The 12675-nt window shown below is 38.9% G+C and overlaps 1 protein-coding gene across 1 annotated transcript; it reads left to right on the forward strand.

Annotated features, from left to right (window-relative positions):
• Nucleotides 1-8427: 8427 nt before the first annotated feature.
• On the forward strand, nt 8428-10356 carry LOC148210864 (uncharacterized). Its single transcript, XM_088125226.1, has 6 exons — nt 8428-8518; nt 8895-9158; nt 9207-9415; nt 9551-9708; nt 9984-10098; nt 10312-10356. The coding sequence occupies exons 1-6, from the start codon at nt 8428-8430 to the stop codon at nt 10354-10356; spliced, it is 882 nt and encodes a 293-aa protein (XP_087981352.1).
• The last annotated feature ends 2319 nt before the right edge of the window (nt 10357-12675 follow it).

Consider the following 12675-nt stretch of genomic DNA (forward strand, 5'->3'; position numbering starts at 1 on the left):
GAATCATCTAAGTCGCCTTCGAATATTCTGTCCGTTCCCCCGTTCAATTGCATCGGCAAGACGGGCTTCCAACATTTGTATCGCCCTTCTTAGTCGATCCATCTCTTTGTCCGCCGTCGGTGGTATTCAAGACTGGCTTTTGCAGTCGCAAGCTCTTCCTCAAGGCAGCAATCGTATTTTCCGCCTTCGCCATATCGGTCTCCTGTGTTACAGAGACGGGGTCGACAACGGTGTCTTCAGAAGTAGGCCAACAACTGTTGACACTCTCTGTCGTTTTTTAGAAATTCCGAGAAAATTTTGAGTAATCGTTTAATCAATGAGCCTAAAATCAATGTACACAAATACTTATAGTACCGCATGTCCGTGCGTGCAACAGTTTGCATGCACTCAAGACGAACGATCTTGACGGCTTATAATAAATTAAAGTGATTGAAATTCTAAACTGCATCGGGCCCGCGGAACCGGGATTCGGAATGGGATACGACATAACAAAAACGAATATTTTAGTTTAACATGTATATATATATATATACATACACACATATACTATTCTAACAAGAGGGGATGTATAGAAAGCATTTGTTGGACACGTTTGTGCACTACTAAACTTTCTAACTTACCGACCATGCCATTAATATATTATTACAGATATTAAATTTATTATAAAATATTAATTAACAATACCAATAAATTCAAAAAATTTAAAATGTTGTAATATCGAAAGGGTAGGTGTACGGGACACATATTCATTCGGTACTGACATTTATAAATACATGGAATGCAAAAAGGGGAAATGAAAGTTTTAGTTGTTGCATTACCAAATGCCGTAAAGATGTTATAATTAGTTTTAATTAATACTGTGACTTCATAAGTTATGGGATTCCAAAAGTTTTGTTGCTTTTTTCCAAACCTCAATATAAAAGGATGTTTTCTTCCACCTTTTCTCCACGAACAATTGGACCTCATCTTTTGTCTATTATTAGTAAATCATCGTCCCTTTTATAATGTTATTATTACAGAGTTTTTTTGAATCGAAAGTTAAAAACTAAGTTATTATTCATTATATTAACATGGGCGAGTCCTGTGATCCCGCGTTCAAATCTCATTGTCGGCTGGTTTTTATATATTTTTAACTATTTTGTCCATACCACGATCCTAAGATGGAATCCCTTATTCAGTCGATTTTTTATTTTCTGAAGCTTTTTTCCTCATTCCTTTTTTAATACAAAGCCATTTTTTGATACTCCGGCGTCATCTTGAATATATTATTATTCCAAACTTTATTTTAGTTTTTCAAATATATTATAAAAAATAGCTTTTTTTTTTTTAGTTTAAACGAGTAATTTGAACTTTTATATCTAATTATTTTTGTATGAGTAATTAAATTTAAATTTCATATTCTTAATTTTAGATAAATGTCATAAATTTTATCTTGCTATTCAAATTCTGGAAATTCAATCATTAATTAAAAATTCAAAAAGCTTTCATTAATTTAATAAGAATCAAGTTTCTTGATTAATGCATAAAAGGAATTATTAAATATATTATAGATCACAAGATAGACCATAAATTCCATAGGAATCGAAGAGAAGAAAGGAGAGCTCAAGTTGAAGCAAATATGAATCCCCCACCACCGAATGTGAGGATTGAGGAAATAGTAGATGGGGTTCCTATTGCTTCTGACCCTGAGGTCAGTGCTGTATTACTAGCAGATGACATCGATAGAGAAATCAGGGCGTATGCAGCTCCGACATTTTATAATTTCAACCCAGTAATCACGGAGCCTGAAATTGTAGCCCCAAAGTTTGAACTCAAGCCGGTAATGTTAAGATGCTTCAAACAGTGGGCCAGTTTCACGGACATCCTACAGAGGACCCACATTCGCATCTAAAGTTTTTTATGGGAGTATACAATTCGTTTAAGGATAAAGGATGTAGCAAAGAAGTTTTACGGCTTAAGTTGTTCCCCTATTCACTAAGAGATGAAGCCAGAACTTGGTTGAAGTCACTTTCTTCCTAATCAATTACAAGTTGGGATGACTTGGCTGAATTTATTTTTATTATTATTTTTTTTGATGAAGTACTTCCCACCCAGCAAAAATGCTAACAACTTTCAGCAATTTGCTAGGGAGTCTTGAGCCAGTCTTGGGAGCGTTTCAAGCGACTTCTTCAAAAGTGCCCTCACCACGAAATCCCAAAATGCATCTAGATCGAAACGTATTACAATGGTTTGGATGATGCTACGCAGTTAGTCATAGATGTGCAACAAATAGGGCTTTGCTAGTGAAACCCTATGCTGAAGCATTCAACATCTTAGAGATGATATATTCGAACAACCATTCATGGTCTGACCATAGAGCTATACAAGGAAGGGGAAGCAAGGGACTTAACGAATCTGAGTCATACTCTGCTCTGAACTTAAAGATTGAGAACCTGACAGACTTAGTGATGAGAAGCATGACGCAACCAAGTACAGTGGGGAGCATCTGCCGGCAAAGAAAATGTTAGCCACATCCAAGTTTTTTCTTGTTCCTTCTGCGAAGGAGATCATCATTATAATAATTGCCCTGGCAATCCAGACTCGGTTTACTATTTGGGAAATCCACAGAACAGTAGAAACAACCCATACTTCAATACGTACAACCTCGGCTGGAGAAATCACCCCAACTTCAGTTTGAGTAGAAATCAAGGAGGAAATAATGCTGGTACATCTAATGCTCCGACATATCAGCAGAAAGGAAGTTATCCCCTAAGTTTCGCGAATCAAGGGCAGATGGTAGCACAGAAGCCGTCAGAAGGATCATTTGGATCGTTAGAAAAGCTGATGAAGTAGTACATCGCCAACAATGACGCCACTGTGCAAAGCCAGCCGCATCACAAAGAAATCTAGAGCTAAAAGTAAGCCAGTTAGCAACCGATTTGAAAAGCAGATCCTACGGAGCATTACCGAGCAATACTGAAGTACCAAAGAGAGATGACTAGCAATGTAAGGCTCTCACACTGTAAAGTAGAAAAGCATTATCTCCGATACATCCAAATGCTCTAGGGGCAGTGAGCGAGCCTACTCAGGAAGAACAAGGAGAATCTCAGTCAGTAAAAGTTAGTGAGCCAGCAGAGATAGTTTCACCCACCCCACCAATGCAGATTGTTGAGCAACCAAAGGAGGTTCAGAATTCTTCCAGTGAGGAGGTCTACCCAGTGAATATTAAAGCATCCAATGCAGGATCAACACAGACTAGAGTGCCCGAGAAAAGAAAGCAGGCATAGCATGAAAATGCTCCAATAGAATACAGATCGACACCACCATATCCTAAGTGATTGCAAAAGAAATAACAGAATGTCCGGTTTAAGAAATTCTTAGATGTGCTGAAGCAATTGCATGTTAACGTACCTTTGGTGGAGGCTCTAGAGCAAATACCAAATTATGTGGGGTTCCTAAAGGAGATACTCACAAAGAAGAGAAAGCTGGGAGAATATGGAACTGTGGCAATGACTAAGGCCTGCAGCAATATCCTCACAAGCAAAATTCCAACAAAGATGGACCCTGAGAGCTTCATCATACCTATTTCCATTGGAGGACAGAAAATAGGGCTTGCACTGTGTGATCTGGGAGCCAAATCAACCTTATGCCCTTATCCCTTTACAACAAGTTCGGTATAGGAGAAGCAAGGCCCGCGACTGTAACGTTGCAACTTGCGGACCGATCCATCACGCATCCAGAGGGAAAAATTGAAGATGTCCTCATACAAATCGATAAATTTATTTTCCCTGCTAACTTTATTATTTTGGATTATGATGCAGATAAGGAGGTTCCTATCATCATTGGGAGGTCATTCCTTCCAACGAGAAGAGCGTTGATGGACGTCCACAAAGGGGAGTTGATAATGCGAGTTCAAGATCAGGAGTAAAATTCTCACTGTACAATTCAATGCAATTTCCAAATGAATCAGAATAGTGCTTGGTGCTAAAGATTCTGGATGAAGCATTAATGGAAAATTTGGAAGCAGAAGCCATGTTAGAGCATCTTGAAGTTGTCGACTCTGGAAGCGATGCTGATAATATAAAGGAGGACCTTGAGGTTATCTACCTAGAGAATATGAACTGGGTTCGTTAGAGACATTGCCAATAATCATAGCAGCAGACCTACCCATGGAGAAGGAGGAGATGTTGCTGAGTCTGCTGAAAACCCATCAGAAAGCTATCAGGTGGACTATTGTTGACATCAGGGGAATAAGCCTCAGCTTTTGCATCATAAGATCGTGTCGGAAGAAGCGTGCAAGAACTCCATAGAGCCCCAACGCAGACTTAATCCAGCAATGAAGGAAGAAGTGAAGAAAGAAATTATCAAGTGGTTAGATACAGGCATCATATACCCGATTTCAGACAGTGAGTGGGTAAGCCTAGCGCAGTGTGTGGCTAAGAAATGAGGCATGACCGTAGTGGAGAATGCGAAGAATAAGTTAATACCCACGAGAACGGTGACGAGGTGGCGTATATGTATGGACTACCGCAAGCTGAATAATGCCACAAAGAATGACTACTTCCCTCTCCCATTCATTGATCAAAAGCTAGATAGACTTGCAGGGCAGGATTATTAATATTTTCTAGATGGCTACAGTGGGTACAATCAGATTACGATAGTCCCTCAAGATCAGTAGAAGATGACATTTACTTGCCCCTATGAGACGTTTGCGTTCAGACGGATGTCATTCGGGCTTTGCAACGCCCCAGAAACGTTCCAAAGGTGCATGATGGCCATCTTTTCTAACTTTGTAGAATCAGCGGTCGAGGTATTTATGGACGATTTTTCAGTGTGTGAGAAGTCATTTGCAGAGTGCTTGGAAAATCTGAAGAAGGTGTTGCAAAGATGTGAAGAAACAAATTTGGTATTAAATTGGGAGAAGTGTCACCTCATGGTGCAGGAGGGAATTGTGCTAGGGCACAGAGTCTCCAGCAAGGGCATTGAAATAGACAAGGCAACGATAGTGGCAATAGAGAAATTGCCCCAACTTGTGAATGTCAAAGGCATTCGTAGCTTCTTGGGGCATGCTGGGTTTTATCGCAAATTTATTAAAGACTTTTCGAAAATCTCTAAACCTCTTTGTTCTTTGCTTGAGAATGATACAGAAAACTTCACATCTGATTGTTTGCAGGCGTTCAACACACTAGAATATGCTCTCACCCATGCACCGATAATAACAGCACCACATTGGATGCAGCGTTTTGAAGTAATGTGTGATGCCAGTGACTATGCTGTGGGAGCAGTCCTTGCTCAACGAAAAGGAAAGTTGTTGCATCCAATCTACTACGACAGCAAAACTCTGATAGAAGCACAGATCAATTACACCCCCATAGAGAATGAATTATTAGCAGTGGTGTTCGCATTTGAAAAGTTCAAAGCATATATGGTGGGATCCAACGTGACTGTCTACACGGACCATGCAGCATTGAAATATCTGTTCACAAAGAAGGACGCTAAACCTCGACTGATTCGCTCGATTTTACTGTTGCAAGAGTTTGACATAGAGATCAAGGACAAGAAAGGAAAGGAAAATTTGGTTAGTCCACTTGTCTAGGTTGACTGGTCTAAGCTCCAAGGAAGAATAAGAAATTAGAGGGATATTTCCTGATGAACAGTTGTTGGCGATTGAAGTCCTGAATGAGGAGGACGACGAGCCATGGTTTGCTGATCTAGCCAACTATATTGCGAGTGGGATATTGCCATCTGATATGAACAAACAACAGCTGAAGAAGTTTTTGCATAAGAGCAAATTCTACCTTTGGGATGATCCACTCCTTTATAAGATTTGCCAAGACAGGATGATAAGAAGGTGTATTGCCAATGCTGAAGCACGTCAAGTGCTGACCAAATGCCATTCCACACCTTACAGTGGGCACTTTGGAGGGCAGCGCACAGCGACAAAAGTCTTCCAGAGCGGATACTTCTAGCCACAATGTTCAAAGATGCATATGAATTAGTCCAGCATTGCAACGAATGTCAGAGAGTTGGGAACATTTTCAAGAGGTCTGAAATGCCGCTCACGTACATCTTAGAGGTGGAGCTCTTCGATGTTTAGGACATGGATTTTATGGGACCCTTCCCTCCATCTAATGGACATCTCTTCATTCTGTTAGCGATTGACTACGTATCAAAATGCGTCGAGGCAGTAGCATGCCCTAGTATTGATGCAAATATGGTCGCCAAGTTTTTACACAAACATATATTTACAAGGTTTGACAGTGTTAGGGTTGACTTTTTAATGTAGAAACATGTGTCAGTAGTCCTGTTTGACCACATTTTTGACCTTTTTCCCATTATTATTTGCCAAAAAGGACCACATATTCTTAAAGTACAACATGCATAGAACATTTTTGCCTAAAAGTCAAACTATGGTACTTTAGGAAAAATATGAGAAAAATGCAGTCAAAGTTTGAGAAAAAAATAGTTTTATGTTTTGCAGGAATTGCGCCTAGCGCAATTTTGAAGACCAAATTGGGCAAAACATGTGTTTTGATTAATGAGGGGCAAGGAGGACATTTCTCATGTTTGGATCAAAGTATAACCGTGAGTCCAAGTCCAAGAGGGTTTGTTAGGTGAATCTCAACTCATTTTCACCTAAAATGGTGGGGACTTCAACCAACGTCCCAAGGTGCTATATAAGGAAGTCATCCCTCCACTTGCAAATCATCCCTTCCATGCTCGTTTTCAGCTTCATTTACATTCTCTCTTCGTTGTAGAACTCGTTCTTAGTCTTAGATTCAAGTTTTAGTTGTTATTTGCTTGTATTTTCGTATTTTATTGCTTTTAGTTCAAGTTCTATCATTTGTTCTTCGTTTATTATGTTATTCTTAAGTTCTTTAGCGAGTTTACACTCCCCTCACACTCAAGAGAGAAGAGGGTCAAGCTAGAACTCATTGTACGGCTCGTTTATTCGTTTTAATTCAATGAAAAATACTTCCATTATGTTTTCGTGCATTTTCTTTCCTTTAAAGATGTTCTAAAGTAGTTATCAACCTCTTTGTGGAATACCTTAGTCAAAATGATTTGATTTTCAACACGCTCGGGATTTGCCTAGAATTGAACCTGGCACTTTTTTGGGTTGGATTCTAGAAACTTCTCTTTATGTCTTTTTTTCATTTGGTCAGTAGGAACTTGATTTATACACTATAACCCAATCTTGAGAAGGGTGAGTTAGGTAAAATATTAGGAAACCAATATGGGATGTGACTTAGACATAACCGCATAAAATATGGTCTTAGACATAGGCCCTCTGACCCATAATGCATGTAAGTTGATAATTATTCCCTAGGATTGTAATCACACATAGACATATGATCATAGGTTACCCTAGCCTCTGCAGTAACCAAAAGCGGTAGTGAAAGAGTAGAACTCAGATTCCCAAAAAAAGCTAGAATTGCCCCTGGTGCATTTTCCCAACAAAGTGTGCTTTCCATGTTTTGGACCATAGCGGACATAAGAGGAATTAGCCCTACTTTTTGCATGCACAAGGTCATCCTGGAAGAAGGAGCCACCAATTATGTCGAGTGCCAAAAGAGGCTCACCCAAAAATGAAAGAGGTGGTCAAGAAGGAGATAATAAAATGGTTAGACACTGGGGTGATCTACCCCATTTCTAATAGCAACTGGGTTAGGCCGGTTCAATGTGTTCCCAAGAAGGGTGGTATGACGGTGATTACAAACAATAACAACAAGTTGATCCCGACTAGGACGATGACTGATTGGAGAGTGTGTATGGACTACTGTTGCCTAAACAAGGTAACTCGAAAAGAACATTTTCCATTACCCTTTATTGACCAAGTGCTTGATCGTCTTGCAGGGAAAGAGTGTTATTGCTTCCTAGACGGGTACAATAGCTCCGGAAGACCAATAAAATACCACTTTCATGTGTCCCTACAGGACATTTGCATTCCAGAGGATGTCGTTCGGTGTTTGTAATGCTCTCGCCACCTTCTAAAGATGCATGACCGCTATTTTTTCTAACATGATAGAAAGCACGGTAGAGATATTCATGGATGATTTTTCTATGTTTGGTGAGTCGCTTGATGTTTGTTTAGAGAATCTAGATAATGTTTTAAAAAGGTGTGAAGAGACTAACTTTGTTCTTAATTGGGAGAAGTGTCATTTTATGGTACGTGAAGGTATAATCTTAGGTCACAGAATTTCAGGAAAAGGAATTAAGGTCGATAGGGCCAAGATTGACGTGATTGCCAAATTACCCCCTCCTACTACTGCAAATGGTGTTAGAAGTTTCTTAGGACACGCGGGTTTTTACCGCCGTTCTATAAAAGATTTTACGAAAATTTCTAAACCTTTGTGTCAGTTGTTGGAAGTGGATCGACCCTTTGTTTCTTATATAAATTATTTGAAAGCTTTTGAGACACTTAAGGATGCACTTAGCTCAGCACCTATGATAATTGAACCAGATTGGAGCTTGCCATTTGAACTAATGTGTGATGCAAGTGATTTTGCTGTAGGTGCGATGTTAGGTCAACGAAAAGGTAAAGTTCTTCATCCTGTTTATTATGTAAGTAAAACCTTGAATAGTAGTCAGTTAAACTATATTGTGATTGAGAAAGAACTTTTAGTTGTTGTTTTCGCATTTGATAAATTTTATTCATATTTGATTGGGACTAAAGTGATAGTTTTTACAGATCACTCTGCATTAAAATACTTATTTGCTAAAAAAGAAGCTAAGCTTGGGTTAATTAGATGCATATTATTGCTACAAGAATTTGATTTAGAGATAAAAGATAGAAAAGGAAGAGAAAACCAAGTAGTAGATCATTTATCTAGGCTAGAGTCTTCTTTGCAGCATGATAGTAGTGAGATGAAAGAGCGTTTTTGTTGATGAGCATCTGTTAACTATTTCTGAAGTTCCTTGGTATGCGGATTATGTGAACTATCTGGTTAGCAATATAATTCCTAATGATTTGAGTAAGCACCAGATAAAGAAGTTCTTTCATGATGTTAGGTTTTATAAATGGGATGAACCTTTCTTGTTTAAACTGGGACCTAGCAATATTCTTCGCAAGTGTGTTGCTGAGCATGAACAGAAGGAGATTTTGGAGGCGTGCTACAAATCACCATATGGTGGACATTTTGCTGGACGTAAAACTGCAGCAAAGGTCCTCCAAAGTGGTTTCTTTTGGTAATCCCTATTTCGAGATGCTCACATATTTGCTCAAGGTTGTGACCGCTGCCAAAGATCAGGTAACTTGACAAGGAAACATGAGATGTCCTTAAACCCAATATTGGAAGTAGAGTTGTTCGATGTTTGGGGCATCGACTTCATGGGTCCGTTCCCACCTTCATTCGGTAAGAATTACATTCTCTTGGCTGCTAACTATGTTTTGAAATGGATTGAGGCCCTGGCCATCTCGACTAACGATGTCAAGGTAATTTCTCTCTTCTTGCAAAAGTTTATTTTCACTATATATGGTACACCTAGATGCTTGGTTAGTGATGAGGGCACATACTTTTTAAATAGAGCAGTAAGTAACTTTTTAAAAAGGTATAACATTCATCATAAGATTGCTACTGCATATCACGCTCAAACTAATGGATTAGCAGAGGTATCCAATAGGGCAATAAAGTCAATTTTAGAGAAGTATGTGAATGTAAATAGGAAGGACTGGGCTATTACACTTGACGATGCTTTGTGGGCATATAGAACTGCTTATAAAACTCTGTTAGGCACGTCCCCTTATCGCATTTTTTTGGTAAAGCATGTCATCTTCCGTTAGAATTAGAGCATAGAGCATTTTGGGCTACGCGGAAACTAAATTTTGATTATGTTGTTGCAGGTGAAGCAAGATTGCTACAGTTACATGAGTTGAATGAATTTCGTTAGTTTTCTTATGAGAATGCTAAGATGTACAAAGAACAAACCAAGAAATGGCACGATAAAAAAATAATGGATAAGAATTTGGAACCTGGAGACTCAGTTTTGTTGTTCAATTCTAGATTAAGGTTGTTCCCAGGTAAGCTTAAGTCTAGATGGTCTGGCCCATTTGTAGTTGAACGTGTTTATCCACATGGAGCTGTGGATTTAAGTGATTCGAAGGGTAATATTTTTAAGGTAAATGGGCATCAAGTTAAGACATACTTTCGTGAGCATATTGATAGAGGCAAAACCTCTGTACTATTGAAAGATCCATGAAAAACTGGTGTTGAAGGCATTTTTATGTAAAATATTTTTTGTCTTCTTTTTGCGAAATTTTTACATTTTCTTGAAGGTTTTTTTTGTGTAGATTCCAAATCTAATTTTTGTTTTTGCATTTGAATGTTGCAGGATCAAGATTTGGCCCACCTCAAAATTGCACTAGGTGCAATTTAAGAGGAGAAAAATCGATTTTTGAGTTATGGACTAGGGCTTTCGTGGGCTTTATGTGGGTTATGTTTAAATGAGCTTTGGGTTATTTTTAAATCAAAAAGAGGCCCAACATTAAACCCAATTATGTTTCTAATATGTTTTAAAACATAAAACAAAAAGCCCTAGAGTTTCAAAACCCTCATTTGCGATTTCCACCTCCCAAATCCCTCACTTGTTTCCAAATCTTCTCTTAAGAAATCTTCAAGAATCCTAAATTTTTCTCACCTTCTTCTCTTTTCGGCACATTTAGGGTTTGATTGAGGGGTTTTTCTTTGTTGATCGTGAAGCAAGCTAAAGAACCCATGGAAGGCTCTTACTCCTCTAAGCCTTGTGACAAAGAGAAGGGGAAGAAGAGGGTATTGTTGCCGCCACCAACTAAACCGGATATGATTCCTCTTGAACCTCCTAGGATTTCTCATGAAAAGCTAGTTTTTTATCCTAAGGAACAAAGAAGAATATATGAGGAAGCTTTAAGAATGAGCCCTAGAAGGAATCTATGAATAGGTGGTGCAAATTCTGAAAGAATCAATGTAGAATCGCATGATGCTAGGGGTAACAAAGAAGTTCATTGTGAGAAGAAATTAGGGGGAGTTAGTAAGGTCTATCTTCGAAAAAAATCAATCTTTGGAGGAAAGAGATGTTGCTTTAGATGAGAAAATAGTTAGGCTTAATGATATAGCGGACATGGTAAATAAAAATAAAGAAATTAGGGATAATGAAAATGAGAGAGTTTGTGTTAAGATTGAAGAACTAAACATAAAATGGCAAGAATTCATGGAAAACTCAAAGAAAGTGAGTGAAGAGATTCAGCTTGAGTTAAATAGTATGAGTATACGTTGTAGGTTGAATTATTCTCAAGATAACCCCGTTTCCGAATCTTTAGAAGTATCTATCCCTCTCCTTATTTCTGCTATTGTTGCTATAAATGTTGAAGGTGAAGAACATGTTAGTGGAGACTCAAAACACGACACGGAGCCCTTGGAGCATTCAGATTTGGCCACGGTCAAAATACACTGCCAAATTGCGCCTGGCGCAATTTTGGAGGATAGTCCACCAGCCACTCTACAAGGTATTTTGTCTCTATCTTTTCCAGATCCTATCTTGACTAAAACGCCCTTAGTTTTTTATGATTCAAAGCTGGAAAAGACAACGTCAAAAGTTACCGAAATTTTGGTGGCTTTGAAAGAAGCGAGAGGAAAAGATCCATTGGAGGATGATGGAACCAGTGGGGAAGCACAAGAAAGATTAGATGTTGACGGAGAAAATGAAGATATAGGCGAATTACCCCAAGAAGTACATGGGGATGAGTATGAGCAGGAAGAAGAAAATGACGATATCTCTCAATATGAAGTAAGAGTACGAACTTCGGTGCACGAATCTCAGCAAGATGATGACGAGCCCCCTACACAATAACAAGAAGGAACATCTGATCCTGTGGATATCCCTAATGAGGCCACGGAAGACTCCTCTTCATCTTCTTATTCAAAAGGTAAGTCCCCTTCTTTATCAAGTTTGAATGTTTCTGACCCCAACTTTGTTGCTACTACACAGACCTCAGAGGAAGAGGTGTGGTTGACCCAAGTGGAGAAGAAAACTCGAAAGAAGAAAAATGTTGCAGAAATTGCGCCACTGCGCCTGACACAATTTCCAGGCCAAGGACCCGAGCCACTGTAGCACGTTTGGCTGCCCAAAAAGAGGTCGAAGCTGGTCCATCTAAACAAGCCAAGAGGACTAGGGTGCCAAGATTGGCAGAAAAGCCACTTGAGGAGGCCAACAAAGAGGGGCACGATTCTACCGAACAAACACCATCAAGATTCAAAATGGTGAGATTGGAAGTGAGAATGCCCGACTTCACAGAACGTGATATCCTAGTTGAGAGGGGCTTTGATGAAGCACAAGAGCTCGTCCCAGAATATGTTAGGAGGAGGCTTATGGAGAATGGTTGGGCACTAGTAGAAACATGGGCTTCCATGATAATTGTGAACAATAAAAAGATCGGGAGGAAAAAAAACTATCATAAATGATTGGGGCGCGTTTTTGGCAGGAAAAAATGGAACTTTTCAGATTTTTCAAGTTTTATGACAGTTAAAAACTGTCACGAAAATCGAATTTTCGATGATAGTGAAAAATGTCACGAAAAGGTAGAGGCGCGTTTTTGCTCGGAAAAAATGGCTACTTACGAAAATTAATCTATTAATTAAATCTTAGTTTTGATTTTTTTTTTCATTACATTCTTGCCTAAGTTTTTAAGAATATTAATTGAAATTTTTTAAAAGAAAATAG

Source organism: Momordica charantia (genome assembly GCF_013281855.1).
Source record: "Momordica charantia cultivar OHB3-1 chromosome 6 unlocalized genomic scaffold, Mcharantia_2.0 BLBB01000006.1, whole genome shotgun sequence".
In the NCBI taxonomy this organism is placed as follows: domain Eukaryota; kingdom Viridiplantae; phylum Streptophyta; class Magnoliopsida; order Cucurbitales; family Cucurbitaceae; genus Momordica; species Momordica charantia.